This window comes from Capsicum annuum, chromosome 6 (assembly GCF_002878395.1).
Source record: "Capsicum annuum cultivar UCD-10X-F1 chromosome 6, UCD10Xv1.1, whole genome shotgun sequence".
In the NCBI taxonomy this organism is placed as follows: Eukaryota; Viridiplantae; Streptophyta; class Magnoliopsida; order Solanales; family Solanaceae; genus Capsicum; species Capsicum annuum.
This window is the reverse complement of record NC_061116.1, coordinates 12,739,537-12,759,229: the sequence shown is the minus strand read 5'-3', so window position 1 is coordinate 12,759,229 and position 19,693 is coordinate 12,739,537. Positions and strand designations below refer to the sequence as shown.

At 35.4% G+C, this 19,693-nt stretch overlaps 1 protein-coding gene across 4 annotated transcripts in view; it reads right to left on the bottom strand.

Moving 5' to 3' along the window:
* Positions 1 to 1,034: 1,034 nt before the first annotated feature.
* The window catches only part of LOC107873530 (RGS1-HXK1-interacting protein 1), a 31,346-nt gene continuing 12,687 nt past the window's right edge, over positions 1,035 to 19,693 (bottom strand). For 2 of the 4 annotated variants that reach the window (XR_001675409.2, XR_007056951.1), the window contains 7 exons: positions 19,257 to 19,334; positions 3,222 to 3,274; positions 2,930 to 3,066; positions 2,793 to 2,857; positions 2,082 to 2,166; positions 1,625 to 1,683; positions 1,433 to 1,484 (listed from right to left, as the gene is read on the bottom strand). Coding sequence is in view for 2 of the 4 variants with exons in the window: in XM_016720405.2 (XP_016575891.1) it covers positions 1,395 to 1,484; positions 1,625 to 1,683; positions 2,793 to 2,857; positions 2,930 to 3,066; positions 3,222 to 3,274; positions 19,257 to 19,334 (482 nt within the window). In the remaining 2 variants the exon portion in view is untranslated. Of the gene's footprint in view, positions 1,485 to 1,624; positions 1,684 to 2,081; positions 2,167 to 2,792; positions 2,858 to 2,929; positions 3,067 to 3,221; positions 3,275 to 19,256; positions 19,335 to 19,693 lie in introns of all 4 variants that reach the window. The other 2 variants (XM_016720405.2, XM_016720404.2) reach the window with 1 other exon arrangement.

Sequence of the window (19,693 nt, the reverse complement as noted above, 5' to 3'; positions counted from 1 at the left end):
TATACTTGTGTATATATTTTATAAATTAGTATATAACTATATATATATATATATATATATATATATATATATATAGTTATATATATATATATATATTTATATATTGTAATGTATATATATCGTAGTATATTTTATTTAAACTTTAAAGTAGCACATATACACTGAATGGTGCATATATATGTATAATTGTGTATATGTATGTATATTTTTTAAATTCTAATGTAATATATACTATATATATAGTGTATATATATATTGTTTAACGTATTTAAAATGTATATAAATGAGTATACATAGTGTATATTGAAAAAAGTTTTTTGTTTTCATTTTTGACTGGATTTGATCGAATTTTTAACCGGGTTTGACCGTATTTAGGTGGGTTTGACCGGGTTAGGGTTGTTTTTAAAAAAATTACTGTTAAGCCTAAATCAGCCCGGCCCACCTTACCCCCAAACCGGACCCAGCCCACAACCCGGCTAACTTTAACGGGCCTGTTCCAGGTTGTCCCGGTCCGACCCACCTGACATCCTGATTTCTAGTGTTTTGTAAATCATCAGTTTTTGTGTTTGATGTAGCACTACACCTTTTTTATTCTAGTTCATGCACTCATTCCGTTTGATGATGGTTGTATTAACTTTTACATTTAGTGCCTAGTTTTAGTTTACGGACGAGAGTCTGGATATGTTCTCAAATTTTTGACAATCTTGTTTCACTTAGCACCAAAAAAAACGATTTAGAAACACCAAATTACACCGAATCGAACTTCGAACGGAATTAGTATGGTGCGGTGTTTGATTCACATTTCTCCAAAACCGAAAATCGAATAATCCAACCCAACTTTGAAATAAGCGGAACCGAACGCCCATCCCTAACTTTTACTACAATAAGCGACGAATAAATAGTCCGTCTGCCCCTGCCAAATTTCAGGCGAGTTTCATTTTCAAGCGCCAAACGATGCAGAGAGCTTATTGCCAGATGATTTCTAAGTACTAAAATTTATATTAATTGCATATCGTTTTCTATGGACCAAGATATGTAGAAAGCTCTAATCCCCACTTCGCCCCACCATACACCTTATAGGTGAAAGGGGCAGACAAATAAAGAGTGAAGACATCTCTTTTCAATTCTTGTGTATCATAGCTTCTGCACAGGGGTAACACCTCAAAACATATAGAAAAATCCACAAGTTTACAGTTTGTGGTATGTTGCACGATCTCTGTCGTAACAGTTCCCTACAAACAAATTGCATCTAAAGGCCTAAACAATGCAGGAGAGAATGCACGGCTCATTGTTCATCCATGTGCCATGGCCCTCTTGAACACTCATCCTAAGCTTATTAGGCAAGCAAAACCAGTGCAATGGACTTGAACCATTTCTTCTCTAATTGGCAATTCTCATATAGGAACACCTAATTCAGAAATCCTCACAATCCTTTTGTCAATCGCAGTCCTTTGTTGACGCAAATGTGAAACCATAGAAGCAACCTGCGTGACATATTCAGGTAAAGATGAGGAATTCCAATGCAGAAATAAATCAAAAACTAGGTAGTAGAAATTGATGAACATAAGCAAATAATATTCAGAAATGGATGAACAATGAAATATATAATATTCATTCGCCATACCTCTGCTCTTAGCTTTAAAGCCTCTCTACCTGGAATTTCCCGCAGCACATCCATCAAATCTATCAGTTGAGAAAGAGAAGTTGGATTAAGCTTTCCAGTGAACATCAACAAAGAAATTGTTACATGGGGGTTTGAAATGAAGTTCCCAGAAAGTCCATCCAACCACCTTTAGAAAAGGAGCGTGGTCTTTATTACAAAAAATACAAACGAAATAAGAAATCATTGGTTACAGGAAAGTTTTCTTTACATAAAAAACACAAATGAAACAAGGTATGGCCTGATTTTTCATGTCTGTCAAGTCCTTTTGATGTAAAAGCATGGGTCACATTAATAAAAGGCATCTTTTCAAAATACAACAATCTATCTACACTAGGCAGATGACATGATGTCGAGCAATCACCCGTTTTCCAATTTAAGCAAAACAACAGGTTTATTCACTACTCTAGCTTGTCCTTACATCTGCCTCCAATATCACCTTAGTATTCTTTTCCTTTGTAGTTCTCCAAAACCAGGCACTTCAAGCAATCCCCAAGAAGTGCAAACTACATGGGAACCAGAATTTGTATAAGACAACTTTCTTCATGTAGCAAAGCAAATACCTAGTTTTGCCCAGAAACTCATGCTTTCATGTACCCAACTCATGCTTTGAAGTTGTGCCCAGAAACTCATATACCTAGTTTTTGAACACAAATGAAAGCACGTACCTAGTTTTTGAAGTTGAAGATGGAGTTGGAGTTGGAGTTGTGTTTGTCCATGAAAATAATTGGAGTTGTGTTTGAATTCTTGTGAGAGAAGGAAGATAGAAAAAAGCGAACAGTTTTTTCTTGTTTTTCAATTTTCCAAATACAACTTGGAGTTGTATTTGGAATTCTCAAGACCAAACATCAACTTGGAGTTGTATTTGGCATAAAGTGAAATTCTTTTCCAGGAAAGTGAAAAAATTTCATGGCCAAACGGGCCCTAAGACTAGAAAGTCTTTCATTCCGCAGCATCTGGTATCTTCTGCTAATTTAGTGGAAAGAATTTGGTTGCTGAACCATGGGCCCATCAAGAGAGAGGTTTAACATTGGTTGCAGAATCATGTAACAAACAATGAGAAGCAGTGGGTAATGGAAGAATGAGCAATAGAATGTATTTGTAAAATATTAAGAAACCAGAGTACACTAACCAGTAGCTTGAGCTTCAACCTTGAAGACAGATTTTGCAACACTTTGTATCTGATTTCCAGCAACCCTAAAAATGCAAATGATCAAATGCAGAACCTATTGAGATAAAGACAAAAATAAACATACATAAAAGGCATACAGCAGGTTGGAATGACCATGTTTCATATCCTTTCCAGCGAGGGCCGCTCTTTGAAGTAGTTTTCCACTCTCTTTCTTCATTAATTCAACAGACTGGCTCAACTCGTTCACATTCTTCTCAGCTTTACTAAACTTAGCCTGAAAAGTTGAATAGCCTTATCAGATTGCAAAAAGATGACACACGGGACTGAATCAAGTCAGCTGCTTGGCCAGAACTCCCAGCGGAAGTTTTAGAACAAGAGCCATATAAATTGCGTAAAACTTTTTTTTGCATGAACAACGGAGCGGACTACCTCCTCACTCTGGAAACGGCCCAGTGTTTGACGGAACAGAAATCTTCTAGGTCCTGCAGGAAGGTCGTTTAGATCAGCACAGAAGATAGATTGATATTAGCTACCAAAAAATATGTCACTATTTTAGTGAATGCAACTAAGGAATAAGCATCTATGGAGAGAAAAAAACAAAACTTAGCAATACACATGCTTGTCTATGGATCCTGAACAGATCTCTTTATTCTTCAAAATTGGAAACTCCTAATAATGAGAACCCATATTGCTATATATACCTGACACTATTGCCAGGGCAAACTCGTTTAAAGCAGCCATGCTTAAATCCTCCAACGTTCACCTACTTAGTGATATGATCCTCAACAGGTTTTAGAAAGAGATAATTTCAAATGCAACCTAAAATACGACTATAGGTTTTGGCCAATATTGTAGTCAGACAAGGCATGAATCTGAGGAGATCAAGTTTGAGGTAGGGGAGCTGCTAGAGATTTTCATGACTTCATCTTTTCTTTTTTCTGTGAACAGACCACAATATTATCCCTTTCTGAACAGAAGTTGCATTACAGAACAATTTGTAATCAATGAATGTGGCTATAAGAGGTTGTCTGGAAACAAGCATGAGAAGGGACATGGTAAACAGCAAAAGATGGACCCCACTAATTGAATCCTATTTTTATATGAAGATAACTCAACCCCAAAAAACTAGCTCATGAAGGGAGGATAGTCAAGTCCATATAAGATGAACACCTGTCTGTTCTCTAACTAATGTGGACTCTAACCCAGTCTTACACTCCCCCACATGCCCAGATCACCAATTGGAGCAGGGACAACATAACATGAGTGGGCTCAAACAGGGACGAACTTGGCTCTAATACCATCTGAAGATATGGCCCTTGGGCCTAATTCTACTCCAAAAGCTAGCTCATGAAGGGAGGATTTGCCAAATTCATATAAGGAGACCATCCGTCCCAATTAGCAGCACAAATAGATTGGAGAGACTTCAAAGATATCTTTGTGATCCATAAAGGAGGATAATAAACAAGTTTCTTTGGTAAATCAGAGGAGGTAACTTTCCCAATGAAAGATGATGGGAAAGTTGTGAAAGATTTGAGGTTCTTTAACAAAATCCTACGGCAGAAGTGGCTAAAAGGTAAATCTTTCAACGGGCCCGGACCGGGTCAACCAGGAACCAGCCCGTGCTTTTTAACTGGTTCGTGAGCGGGTCCAGTTCCGGGCTTGTTTTAACGGGCCGGTCCGGTACTGGGCCCAATAGTTTTTTGTTAAGAAACAAACCGGGACCAGCCCATTACACGTAGACCGGTCCAACCTGGTCAAAACCTAAAAAAAATTAAAATATAAAAGTTTTTTCTCTAATATACACTATATATACCCACCTATATACATTTTAAATACGTTAAACAATATACACAATATATATACACTATATATATATAGTATATACTACATTAGAATTTAAAAGACATATACGCATATACACATGTATACGACTATACGTTAGTTAAATATATGTACTACTTTAGACTTTAGAGTCTATAGAAAATATATACACATATATACGTACCAATATGTACTACTTTAAATAAAACATATACTACAATATATATAGTTATATACTACTTTATAAAACATATACACATGTATACGTTAAATATATACTACTTTAGAGTCTATCGAAAATATATACACATATATACGTACCATACAATATATGTACTACTTTAAAAAATATGCTACTTAATATAATAAATTAATAATGCTTGAGGTTTTGAACTTAAAAGAAATTTATTTTTTCATTATGTGTATATATGATTATATGTTTGTTATGTTTAATTATTTATTACTTAGTATAAAGCTTCATAGTAAATTAGTAATATATTAAAACTAAGTACTTAATTTAAATTAGAAATTCAATTTAAATGAAAAAAATTACAAAATAAAGAGTGACTAATGTTATATTTTATTGATTGTAAAATGATTCAAAATTTATAATGTACATGAATGAAAAATCAACAAATTTTGCATTATTTTTTCTAACTCATTCATGTTAATATTAACGGGAACTGACATAGGATAGTCAAAATCAATGGGGGCAAAAACCATGCATTGGACTTGATTGTGTTGAGTTCTCCCTTAAAGTCATAATTTCTTCAAGTTGTTCGTCTTTTGACTCCACCTCCATTTCTTGATTTCTTCGTTCCGCTCTAATTCAATCTAAGGCAAACCAAAACATTCATAGCATTGCTTCCCAATGAGTGTCGATTGTCTCCAACCTGTTGTCGTCCCTGACTATAAGCGTTTTTCGATGCAACGGTTGACATTGAAACATTAAATATATCTCTAGCTAATCTTGAAAGCATAGAATATTTTCTTTCATTATTCTTTCACCAATCCAACGCGTTGATCCGTCGTCTACGATCCTCTATCGACGTTTGAAGACAATACTTAAGCTCTTCCCGAGAAGTTGTTGTGTAAATTCCCGTCTCAACACTGTTCCAAACATTTAAATCATAAAAGTGATCAGGAAAACCACTATGTGCCGGCCTTTTAGAAGATGATGGCTCCTCGGGAGCATGAGGAGCGACAGTTGGAGTGATATTTGTCGGTACAGCTAAATCAAGTAAATCAACATAATGATTATATAATTTTTCTATGTAAATGTTCGCATCACTCATAGACGTATACAAATCTGGTTGTTCTTGTTCTTCATCTTCAGATTCAGCATTTATCTCTAAATAGAATAAATAAGAGAACTAAAGTAGCACAGAGTAGTATATTTCATACATGGATTTAGTATAGCACCAACCAAGTAAATAGAGAGAATCAAAAAAAAATATTTTTAAAATTTAGCAAACATAGCACCAACAGCTTCTTTGTAACCTTCTTTATTCTTTGATCAAAGCAAAAATATCGACTATATATGCTAAAATATTACAAACAGTAAGATAATATGCACCAAAAAATTCAACCGTAGCTATATAAAATTTTTTCAAAAACTTAACAAGATCATCAATTACAGCCCAATCAGAATCATGTAGCATACATTCAGCCGAATCAGCAAATGAACCACAATATTGGTTAAAAGTTAGTGTAATAGGAACTTTATAAGCATGACAAGTTTTTAAATAATCATACGTAGCATTCCATCTAGTATCACATTCTTCATGCATCAATATCGGTCTAAGTCCATTTTGTTCACATTTAACTTTAAATTATCTAATTCTTTTTTTCAATTATTTCGTTGAATAAAGCCAACAGCAAGCCGAATTTTTTCAATATAAAGCTCAAAAAATTCAAGATCATCTCTTACAACTAAATTATATATATGACAAGCACATTTAACATGAAATATTTCAAGTAACGGCAGAGAGAGATTAGATTTTAACTTTTTAATAGCAGTCTTGTTGTTAGAAGCATTATCAAAAGCAATACATAAGACTTTTCTTTCAATACCAAAAATTCTGCAACTTTACTAATCAATTCCGCAATAAATTCTCCAGTATGTCTACGATCTTCATCATACAAAAAAACTAAAATAAGTTTTTGCATAACAAAATTACTATCTATCTAGTAACAAATAATGATTAAATAATTATTTGCATGATTAAATTACTATCTATCTAGATAAATAATAAACATATTGTGAATGAATTCTAAAAATATCGGCCCGACAAGTACTTCTAGGAATACCATTAAACACAGGATTATAAATTGCTTGAATATAATGAATAAAAGCATCCAAAGAAGGAAAACTGAAAGGCAAACAACCCACAGCTACCATTTTTGCTATTTCTTCCCGGACCATCAATTTATTATAATTCTTAATTAACTAACCGATTGTTGGGTCCATTCTAGTTTGTGTTGGCCCACTACCAACCTCACCACCTCTTGCAATAAATAACTCTCTTTGGTGATTCTCTCTTATGTGTCTCATTAACATACCCGTACCCCCTTGATTGTCTTCTCTTTTATGCTCATATACTTGTTGACAAATATTACATTGCACCTTAGTTTTTCCTTCTCTATGTAAAAAATTCCCATGCAATGCTAATTTTTCTACGACTTTTAGGGACAATGGGGAGGAAGATTAACCGATTCATATCTAATATTAGTATTTCCTACTACGGATGTTTCACCAATATTTTCATCTTCATCTAAATTAACCGCATCTACTTCATTTTCTTCTATACCGTAATTTTTCTGAGCTTCTAAATAATCCTTATCATGAGCACCTACACCTACTTCTTCCTCAAAAGGTTGACTAAGCGGTACCTGAGGCACACAGATATATCTACTACTTGAACTACCTCTACCGTCACTAATTCACTTTTTACTACCACTACCATTTCCGGGACAAAAAAATTTGACACTTTTACCGAGGTTTCTTAATTTATTCATAATATGAAATTATAAATCAAACTAAAAAAAATTCAAAATACACAAAAATAAAAAAAAATAGTCAACAATTAATACATTAATTAAGAATTAAAAGAAAGAGATGGAACGACAATACCAAATTTTGAAAGTATTCGAAAGTTGCGATTTTAGAAAACTTCCACTCGTATTCGTAATCGCAAAATTAAAAAATAAAATTGAGCACTTTAAGAGATATATAGAATATTTGAGAGAATGAGATTTGAGAGAATGAAAATTGTGTGAAAAATGATTTGAAAATGTAGGGTATTTATAGGAAATTTTTTGGATTATAAAAAATATATTAAATTAAAAACAAATTGGCCAAATAGCCGTTTGAGGCTCCAAACAGCTATATAGTCGTTGGGCCCAATGGCTATTTTGGCCCAAACGGCTAATTCCAATAATTTTTTTTTAAATATAACCGAACCGGGCAATGGGTGGTCCTGGTCCGGGTTGGGTTCGGGACGGGTCAACCGGGCCCAAAATAAAAAATGGCCCAGCTCGGGACCGCTACCAGTTAGCCCGTGGGCTCACCGAGCCGGGCGGATTTAACGAGCCAAGTCAACCCGGCCCATTTGACAGGCTTACTAGCCTTTGTCAAGAATATACCAGCAAAAAAAACCACCACATTATTTGTAAAGTGATTCTATGCTGTTTTAAACCTCCATCATTCAGTTCTTTAAGTTTATTCTGGACTCCATACTCAAAAGCACCTTCTTTTTCAATCCCTGTGTACTTTAGCTGCCGATACACTTTGGTTGAAGATTATAAAGTGTTGAGAAAGCATTGCTCATAGTGTACTGACTAATCCATGTAGCCACCCACGTCTCGAGAAACTTATCGGGCCCCGAACACCAACTACTAACGTGATGTTTCTGCTGAATTCATCTCACCTCTGTGAATTTTCTACTCCATCCCCTTGTGGAGATTGTAATTTAAACAAGAACTATCCTTTAAAATGCCTGCATTTCATTTTCAAACCTTTTAGTAAGCCTATCAAATGGGTCGAGTCTGCCCGGTAAGCCCAACCCGTTAAGCCCGCCCGGCCCGGTGAACCCATGGGCTAGCGGGCCTGGTTGACCCGAACCAGGCCCACCGATTACCCGGCCCGATTATATTTTAAAAAAAAAATTATTGGAATTAGCCGTTTGGGCCAAAATAGTCGTTGGGCCCAACGGCTATATAGTCATTTGGAGCCTTAAACGGCTATTTGGCCCTTTTTTAAAAAAAAAGAATAATAATTTAAAATATTTTTTAAAATCCAAAAACTTTCCTATAAATACTACTCTTTCAAATCACTTTCCACATAATTTCCATTATCTCAAATCTCATTCTCTCTCAAATATTCTATATATCTCTTAAAATACTCAATTTTATTTTTAAATTTAGCGATACAAATACGAGTGGAAGTTTTCTAAAGTCGCAACTTTTGAATACTTCCAAAATTTGGTATTGTCGTTTCATCTCTTACATTTAATTTTTAATTAGTGTATTAATTGTTGAATATTTATTTTTATTATCTGTGTATTTCGAATTTTTTTTAGTTTAATTTATAATTTTATATTATGAATAAATAAAGAAATCTGGGTAAAAGCGTCAAAAATGTCCCGTAAATGGTAGTGGTAGTAAAAAGCGAATTCGTGGCGGTAGAGGTAGTTCAAGTAGTAGATATACTCGTGTGCCTTAGGTGCCGCTTAATCAACCTTTTGAGGAATAAGTAGGTGTAGGTGCTCACGATATGGATTATTTAGAAACTCGAAAAAATTATAGTATCGAAGAAGAAAATGAAGTAGACGCGGTTAATTTAGATGAAGATGAAAATATTTGTGAGACACCCGCAGTAGGAAATGCTAATGTTAGATCTGAATTGGTTAATCTTCCTCCTCGTCCTCCTGTTGTCCCTAAAAGTCGTAGAAAAACTAGCATTGCATGGGAATTTTTTTACACATATAAAAGGAAAAACTAAGGTGCAATGCAATATTTGTCAACAAGTATATGAGCATAAAAGAGGAAGCAATCAAGGGGGTACGGGTACGTTAATAAGACATAAGAGAATCACCAAAGAGAATTATTTATTGCAAGAGGTGGTGAAGCTATTAGTGGGCCAACATAAACTAAAATGGACCCAACAATCGGTCAATTAATTAATAATTATAATAAATTGAGAGACTGGAAAGAAAAAGCAAAAATAGTAGCTGTGGGTTGTTTGCCTTTCACTTTTCTTTCTTTGGGTGTTTTTATTCATTATATTCAAGCAATTTATAATCTTGCATTTAACGGTATTCCTAGAAGTACTTGTCGGGCCGATATTTTTAAACTTCATTCACAATATGTTTATTATTTATCTACATTGTTAAAAAATATTTAATGTAGAATGACTCTAACTTCTGATCTTGGTCGTGTTGTTAATAAAGATGATTATTTAACCATTACTTGTCACTAGATAAATAGTAATTTTGTTATGCAAAATGTATTCTAGCTTTTTTGTATGATGAAGATCGTAGACATACTGGAGAATTTATTGCTGAATCGATTAGTAAAGTTGCAAAATTTTATGGTATTGAAAGAAAAGTTATATGTATTGCTTTTGATAATACTTTTAACAACAAGACTGCTATTAAAAAGTTAAAATCTAATCTCTTTCTGTCGTTACCTGAAATATTTTATGTTAAGTGTGTGTCATATATACAATTTAATTATAAGAGATGGTCTTGAATTTTTTTATCTTTATATTTAAAAAATCTGGCTTGTCGTTGGCTTTATTCAAGAAAATAATCGAAAAAAATGAATAAGAGAATTTAAAGTTAAATGTGAACAAAATGGACTTAGACCGATATTGATGCCTGAAGAATGTGATACTAGATGAAATGCTACGTATGATTATTTCAAAACTTTTCATGCTTATAGAGTTCCTATTACACTAACTTTTAACCAATAATGTGGTTCATTTGCTGATTCGACTGAATGTATGCTACATGATTCTGATTGGATTGTAATTAATGATCTTGTTAAGTTTTTAGAAAAAATTTATGTAGTTACAGTTGAATTTTTCGGTGCTTATTACCGTACTGTTTGTAATATTTTAGCATATATAACCGATATTTTTGCTTTGATCAAAGAATATCAGAATAAAGAAAGTTACAAAGAAGATGTTGGTGCTATGTTTGCTAAATTTAAAAAATATTTTTTTCTGATTCCCCATATTTACTTGGTTGGTGTTATACTAAATTCATGTATGAAATATATTACTATGTGTCACTCTAGTTCTCTTATTTATTCCAACTTAGAGATAAATGCCGAATCTAAAGATGAAGATAAATCCTATGAGGGTAGACTCACTCTCATTAACACTCTGCTGGATGGAATTCAAATCTATTTGTTGTCCATGTTCAAATTACCAAGTTCTGTTGAAAAGAAATTGAATTCTTTAAGGAATAAATTTTTCTATGCAAATAACAGAAGGCTGCCTTAGTTAAATGGGAGAAGGTTGTGAGATATAAGAGGGAAGACTGGAAGTAAGGAATCTGAAGTTGAATAATAGGAGCTTGCTTTTCAAGTGGCTATTGAAATATAGCTCTAATGGGGACTGAGGAGACGGTCTGAAAACAGATAACTGAATCCATTTATGGCGTGAAGGATGGATGGAGACCCTGTTCTACTAATTTAAACTCAAAAGGATGGATTTGGAAGAACGTGGTCAGACTAAGGGATGATTTTCATTCACATATAGAATCAGGAGTCAATTGAACACTGATTTCTCAAATTTTTTTATAAGGGACACTGATTTCTCCGTTGTAAATATAAAGATAAGACACTTGATCTAACTCAACTCCAAAAGTTAGCTCATGAGGGAGGATGGCTCAAGATCATTAAGGAGACCAATTATCCATTCCATATCCGATGTGGAACTCTTAACTCTCCCTCACACGGCAAGACCTAGTTAACCGGAGCGTGGAGTATAATATGGGGACCAACATTTGTGAACAAAAATTTGGAGTAGGCCCGACTCTAGTACCATGTAAAGATATGACACTTGGATGTCAAAAGCTAGCTCATGAGGGTAGGATTGCCCAATATCATATAAGGAGACCAATTACACATTCCATATCCGGTGTAGGACTCTTAACAGTAAATGTTCTCCACAGTGTTGGGAGCTATTCCTCACTATCTGTAGCATTACTTTTAAATAAAAATAAGGTAACATGAATGTATATTTAATAGCCAACACAGTAGATGTGTTGTATTGAAATCAAATTTACAAGTGTAAGTAGAGAATACAAAACTGATCTGCAGCCTACATATAATCTACCGAGAACGGGCAAATAAACAACTCAACTTTGTGATATAGAGGGGATATAACCCTCATTAAGAAAGTGGCACATATATACCCTCGTCTAACAAATGGTTCATATTTACCCTTTTCGTTAACAGACTAATTTAACAATACTTGATTGATGTTTCAATTTCAAAATATCATGGCTTTAAAAATTACCTCACCCATTTCTTTTACCCCTCCAGACCTGATCCAACTAAAAAAAACTCAATCCTTCTTTTGTTTTGACCCAAACCCATTTTATGACAGAGTACAAGAGGGATTGTGTTATTTTCATTCAGGTCGGGTCAGGTCTGGGTGGGGTAAGAACATAGTGAGATGATTTTTCAAAACCATGTTACATTTTTGGACTTAAGAAATCAATTTTTGGACTTAAGAAATCAATATAAGAATGTCTTCCTAATTCAGTAAGGCCCTATTTGTCTGCACCTAATGGAGGTCTGAATCTGAATGGTTCAGACTTCAGCCCATCAAGTGCATTTGTTTATTTTTTTTAAATGTCTCTTAATGTATCTGAAAACATCTGAATGGATCAGATATGAAAAGAAGTTTGGATACCATTCAGACTCTTTTAAAACATAATCTCTAACTCTCTCACTTCATTATTTCCTCTCTTTTCACGTTATCTCTCCCTCTCTTCACGTCTCTCTCTCCTCTTCTCCGCTTGTTTTCCTTCTGTTTTAGGTATGATTCACCAAAATTTTTTTATAAATATTTTAGTTATTAATTTGTATATTCATTATTTGCTAAACTCTAAATTTCTGCTTGCAATTTTTTGTTTTGATTATAAAATTTGTAATTCTTTGGATAATAGAATCTTATGTGTGTCTGTTCATAACGTAACATTGAACTTACTAATGATATTTTCACTAAGATTTCATGACTAACAAATAAACATGTGTTTGTTCTTGTATTAATTAGTTATTCAAATACTTTAACATTTATGCATCTAAGTCAAAATTATATCTAATTAATTATTTTAGTTTGTTGGATCAGTTTAATTGACAGATTACTTTATGTTGAATTTAATTTTTTATAATTACATCATATCACAATAATTTTTAATCGATATATATTTTTTTAATAATTTAAATAATTCAATAATTATATTTAACATAATATATTTATCTTTAAATATTTTAATTATCACTCAAATAATAATTTTGTTGTTTAAGTTAATACTTTATGTAATACTTTTTTCATATAATATAATATTTTATTACTTTTTAAATTTGAATTGCATATTTATTACAAATAAATAAATTACATATATTCAGATGTTAAAAACAAACAGTCTTAATCATTCAGTATTCAGATCTAGATACAGCATCTTAATCATTCAGCTATACATTCAGATTCAGACGTCTTAATCTTAGAAAAAACAAATGCACCCTAAATATAGGTCTATTAACGAAAACGATAAATATATACTATTTGTTAGATGGCGGCATATGTATGCACCACTTTGAGCGGTATATCATCTCTAAATCACAAAGTTGAGGGATATATTTGCCTTTTTACCTAGAATCTAAAACATCAACCATAGAGAGAACTAGCATTTGGTCATAAATTCCCAAATATTTTTTAAACATCAGACATAGGTGAAGTTTGAATTGAATTTCAAAATGTTTGACCAGAACCCGTTTTTTAATGGGTTTTCTATTTAGAACCCTCAAGAGTATGGAAAACTTGATTCTTAAATAAAAATTTTGATTTTACCCTTTTTCCTTCAGGGTGGATTTTCAAAGTATTTTTGGATCTAAAGCGAAAGTAACTAATATAGGTATCATTAGACTCCTTTTGACGTGTAGATTGCATTTTGATAGATTTGGTCCATTCTAAGACCCCGCGAAAAGGAAAGTTCCTTGTTGAAGGTTAAAGCTCATGTTTCTGCTTTTGAGGTACGTTATGGCTTAACTTTCTTTAGATCGGGTTGGGTAGTGAATCACTCATGTAAGTATGATATTGGTTGGGGATTTTATTGTGAGATTCATCATTTGAGATCATTATTTTATCGTGTTGTCAGTGTCGGGGGTTATGTGAATACTATTATCCGACACACACTCGCTAACATTTTTGAAGAGTTCGAGAAACATAGTCGTTGGGAACTTTTCTATATGCAGGTGGAAGCATTGCTCATAATTTCGTTTATATGTTTAGTTTTCTACTTTGCTTGGTCAGCCTATGATGCCTACTGAGTATGTGGGATGTACTCACTATTACTTTTTGTACACTTTCGGTGCAGATCCGAGTTCAAGTGTGACTCGCAGAGTGTGAGATCATGTCCGTTGAGGCTATTCGGAGTACTGGTGAGCTCTCCATCCAGAGCCTATTCCAGCCACCCTCCATTTCTATTATCTTGTCTTTATTTTACTTTTCAAAGACAGAGCTATGTATTTCCGGATTCTATGTTAGTTTATTAGCGTTCTTTACTCATGATGAGACTCGACGGGGTGTGAATGACAAATTAGAGTTGTGGAGGCAAACTCTGGAGTCTAAAGGGTTCAGGGTGAGCAGAACCAAGACAGAGTATGTGGAATGTAAGTTTAATGACGTGAGGCGGGAGAATGAGGTAGTAGTGAGGCTAGAAGCACAGGAGGTAAGGAAGAGGGATAAGTTCAAGTATCTCGGGTCCGTGATCCAGAGTAACGGTGAGATTGACGAGGATGTCTCGCACCGTATTGGGGCGGGATGGATGAAGTGGAAACTCGTATCGGGGGTGATGTGTGATAAGAAGGTGCCGCCCAAGCTTAAAGGCAAATTCTATAGGGTGGTAGTCCGTCCGGCCTTGCTGTATGGAGCGGAGTGTTGGCCAGTTAAGAACTCCCACATCCAAAAAATGAAGGTGGCAGAAATGCGGATGTTGCGCTGGATGTGTGGACTGACTCGAGGGGATAGAGTTCGGAATGAGACTATCCGGGAGAAGGTTGGTGTGACTTCAGTGGAGTGTAAGATGCGGGAAGCACGATTGAGATGGTTCGGACACGTGAAGAGGAGGGGCATGGATGCCCCGGTCCGTAGGTGTGAGAGGCTAGCGTTGGATGGTTTTAGACGGGGTAGAGGTAGACCGAAGAAGTACTGGGGTGAGGTGATTAGGCGGGACATGGAACAGTTACAGCTCACCGAGGACATGACCCTAGATAGGAAGGGCTGGAAGATGCGAATTACGGCAGAGGATTAGGGCCAGTTCGGGTCGCTAGTGTAGGGAATTAATTGGTGGGGGTGTATTCCTGTTATGATTCTGTATTCAGTGTTTCGTGTTCCGTGTTCCATGTTTATTACGAATCTGTGTGCTTTCCTCTGCTTTATTATTCCTGCATTCCTGCTTTACTCTGTTTTATATTCCCTATGGGTGCCGTATCTATGTTATGTCATCTGCTGCTGTGCTGTACTATGTGTTTGTGTGATATCTCGTGACTTGAGCCGGGGGTCTTTCGGAAACAGCCTTTCTACTTCATCAGAGGTAGAGGTATGGACTGCGTACATCTTACCCCCCCCAGACCCCACTAAGTGGGAATACACTGGGTTTTTTGTTGTTGTTGTTGTACTCATGACACTAAACTTTGGGATTGGAGTTGTATTTATTTAAGTTTCAAAGTTGTCTACATATATTTGGCCTAACTTTATCTTAAAGTCTCGTAATTGGATATTATTTATTTCTTTCCGCATCTCTCTCACTTTTAGTGTTGGGCTTACCTACCCAATGTTGAGATGGGATAGGTGCCCTCATGACTTAGAATTCTAGATCGTGACATCTATTGTCTTGCAATGTAGGAATAGATGGCTAACTCTCTGCTTTTTCTCCGCATAAGTAACATCAAAAGCAAAGAGATATCCCTCTCCTCATCTGTTTTTCCTAAGTAAGGACAACCTCATCAGCCAAAAGTCAAACAAAACAAACTACTTTGTATAGACTTTTGGTCTTTCGTATATGTTTCCATGACAAGCTTTTTTTTCTGAAAGTAATATGCTTCCATGGCAAGTTGTCAACCTGTTGGTTTGATTGATTCAACATTTTGTATGTTATATTCACCTTATATGCTTCCACGAGGAACGTTATTGCGGATCCATTTTTTGAATTCCCTATGAATTATTGTAATATGGGTATCACTGTTCATCTTTTAACACCTAAATTACTATTTTGGTAGCACAACTACGTTTGGTGGCTTCTCGGAGAGGGAAGGCCCCGATTCAGTGATTCGTGTCTGCACTCTTCGGTATCCAGATAGGTTACGGCTTACCTACTCTTAGACTGGCATATGAAGGTATATTTACAATATCATGCTAATTGTTAGGCTGGTATTAATGCTTAGGAGCTTTTCTTTGTGTATCTATGATTCTATTAGTTGATTTGGGGACTATTGAGTGTCGTGTCGTCGTGATTCCTTAGATTAGGCATCGTCTTCCTCTTTACATCTTTCATGCGTAGATTCTGATGGCCTTATGATGATTAGGAGAAGCCTTAGTCTAGGTTTTAGGTAGTTGCTGACCTAAATTGGGTTTTGGGGGGTTGGTAGTGATTTATTTTAACGCAGTAGAATAGATTGGCTTAGGTGGTAAGGTTACGAGGGTTCATGGGTTGATTAATTAAACTTCTAATCACTAAAAAGAACTAGCTACGTCCCGATCGAGTCTGGGCACCCACTATTTGGAAACTCCGATCAAGACTGGGCACTGCTACATAAAATGGGCTCAAAGGAAGCCCCAATCAAGTCCAGGCATCTACTACACTTGAGACGGCTGGTGTATGGAAGCCCCGATGAATTTCGAGTATTAGTTATAACTACCTCGACTATTCCTACCCCTTGCTTGTTCATACGCTCAATTATCTTTTAGTTAGTCATTGTCTGATGCCCTTCATGTGAGGTCCAATTAAGTAGTATAGTTTATTGTTTGTGCCTTCCGATCTTATGGGAGTCTGGATAGGTTATATTGTTGATTGTATTTCATACTTTCCATTATTATTTACATCTATGCATCGCTAGCCTATATATGCTTTATCGATTTCCTTATTTAGCTCTATCATGCTTAGTATGCTTTATTTATCCGCACTTTATTTTATTTATATCTTTTCATGCCTAGTCAGCCTATGATGGGTACCCCATGTTTTGGTACTCATGCTACACTTGCATCCTTTTCCCTGATGCAGATCCAAGTTCCTGATCGGAGATATAAGGTGAGCTTCAAACGCCCGGAGTTATTCTATCTCCTTCTACTTTCAGACTATTCTTCATTTTGCTTACTCAGATACAGTTGTACCTATTTTGTGTATCCAGTCCTCCCTTGTGTTTAGACACTCTTGTACTAGCGCACACTAGGTTTTGGAGGATATATGGCTTGTTAATCTACTCTTTTAGTTGCCTTGTATATATATATATACACACACACACACACATTTCTTCTACATCTTATTTTGGCCGGCTATTGGTATGTTTCGGTTTTCTCTCCTATTGGTCATTACTTCTTGCTCCAAGTTAGGAACTTGGCTTACCTACAAGTAGGGTTAGTAGGTGCCATCATAACCAGAAATTCAGGTCATGACAGATTTCAACTGCTTTAATCCAAGTATATTGGCAATGTGGGAATTTGGAGAATAACCTGCCATCAGATTCCATAATTAGAGTTGTGATCTGTTCTTTTTCTAGAAACACTGTTCTTGAGGGTTCTTCTCAGCTATGCATCTATTAGGGAATTCAAATAGAAACAAACCATACATCTCATAGATGTTCATCCCAAAACCCTTTTTCCAGGAGATAGATGACCACCTCCTAAAATTAGCAAGGGAGGGTCTCCACTTGGTCTCTTCTAGAAAACTCCCATAGACATCTTTTCTGGAGCTCATTGTCTTGGGCCTCGACAGCTTCAGAGACGACTATGTTACCCCTCTTGTTGGTGACTCTGCTTTACGGAGACTCTTTGACCACCATCTGCTATTTTGGATAGCCTTAGAATAGGGGTAGTTGATTTCCATTAATCTGGGGGTGGCTTCCAATGCCAACTTCTTGGAGCTTTTAATGAAACTTCCAATTTTAAATGCTATCTTCTTCCACCCTGCGTTTAATGCTGGTCCACGGACAATTAAAACAGATCTTTCCCCACAATTTGATGATACAATACTCAGGAATTTCCCAAATTGATTATGTTTTCTATTGCAGAAACGCTCTGCATCTTGATCTGTGAGTCACCATCTCCAATGTCTATTTTCCTTATCATTAGAAGCCTCATTGAGGATAAAGCATACCCATTCAATGCATTTGCTGCCTATAGTGGATCTTCTCATTATCTTCCAACTTCTCTTAACCCACTCGTACCACACTATTTTGTCCAAGGACCATCTGGTGATATCGAAAGATTTAAACCCGCATTGAAGTAAATTCTGTGTTCCTCCATTCTTGGACTAGCCATGGTTACACAGGAGGTGAATGCCTTTGAAAGAGAGAAAAGGAAAGAAATGGATATCACAGAAGGTGATCGCCTGAAAAGAGGAAGAAAGGAGGAAAGTTTCCGGTGGAGGAGACCACTGAAGAGCTCTCCCTCCTGGAAAGGAGGAGAGAGAACTATATCGAGAACTGTGCCTGAGAGAAAATCCAATATTCCAACTTTTTTAATTTTCATCTCGACATTTGTTTCCACAGAATTGTTCCTTTTTCAACATGTATGTCTATTGATTTGAGAGAACTTTTAAAGCCTTGTTAATCTTCATTTAACTGGACAAATGGAATTTTCCGCGTTGAATAACTTAAAACAATAAACTTAAGGTTAGTCACACTTCTCAGTCATCTCAACAGTTACGATTAATCAATGAGGAAGTCTCAAGAAAACAATGAGGATAGGAGTCTATATGCAAACGGAATGCTAACTTCTTTGGGCAAACTAAGTAGACGTTTGGACATGCGATTTCATCTCATGATTTGAAATCAAGAGATGAAATCAGCTTTTGGACATGCGATTTCATTTCATGATTTCCCAAATTTTCCAAAAACCTTGATTTTGGAATTTCATATCATGATTTCACCTTCTCAAATATAAAAGTAGACCCACAAGTTTATATTTATGTCCATGAGAAAAATTGCAACTTATAAAACCTAAATTGCATGTCCAGATAAAACTTCTAACTTCATCTCAATGATTTCATATCATGATTTCATCCCGCATGGCCAAGCGGACCCTAAGACTATGATACCTAAACAATTGTCAGTAGATTGTATCTCCAAAAGAAAAAACAATTGTCAGCAGATTATGCATGAAAAGATAAAAATCAGTACATCCAATACCTCGCATGAGGAGGAGGGCAGCAGCAATACCAATTCCCCCAGCCATAGCAGGGTGCTCACTCGCAGTTACCAACTCATCTGAAAGGATAGATTGAAGAGCATTTATAGGAGAAAAATCCAATAACCAAGTTAATCTTGTTAGAACATAAGAGCAAAATACTATTGAATTGTTGTAACTATATTATTACGTTGAGCCCCTATTTATAGACACTGCATTTCAATCATTTTCCTAATAGGACACTACATTACAATCCCTTTCCAAGTAGAATTCTATATGCTATTCCTATTCCTACTCATATTGTAACACTCCCCCTCAAGCTGATGCATAGAAGACATATGTACCAAGTTTGTTATGAATGTAATTAATATGAGGATCGGTGAGGGACTTCGTGAAGATATCTGCAAGAAAACTAATAAGGACTGCTTTGGACATCTAG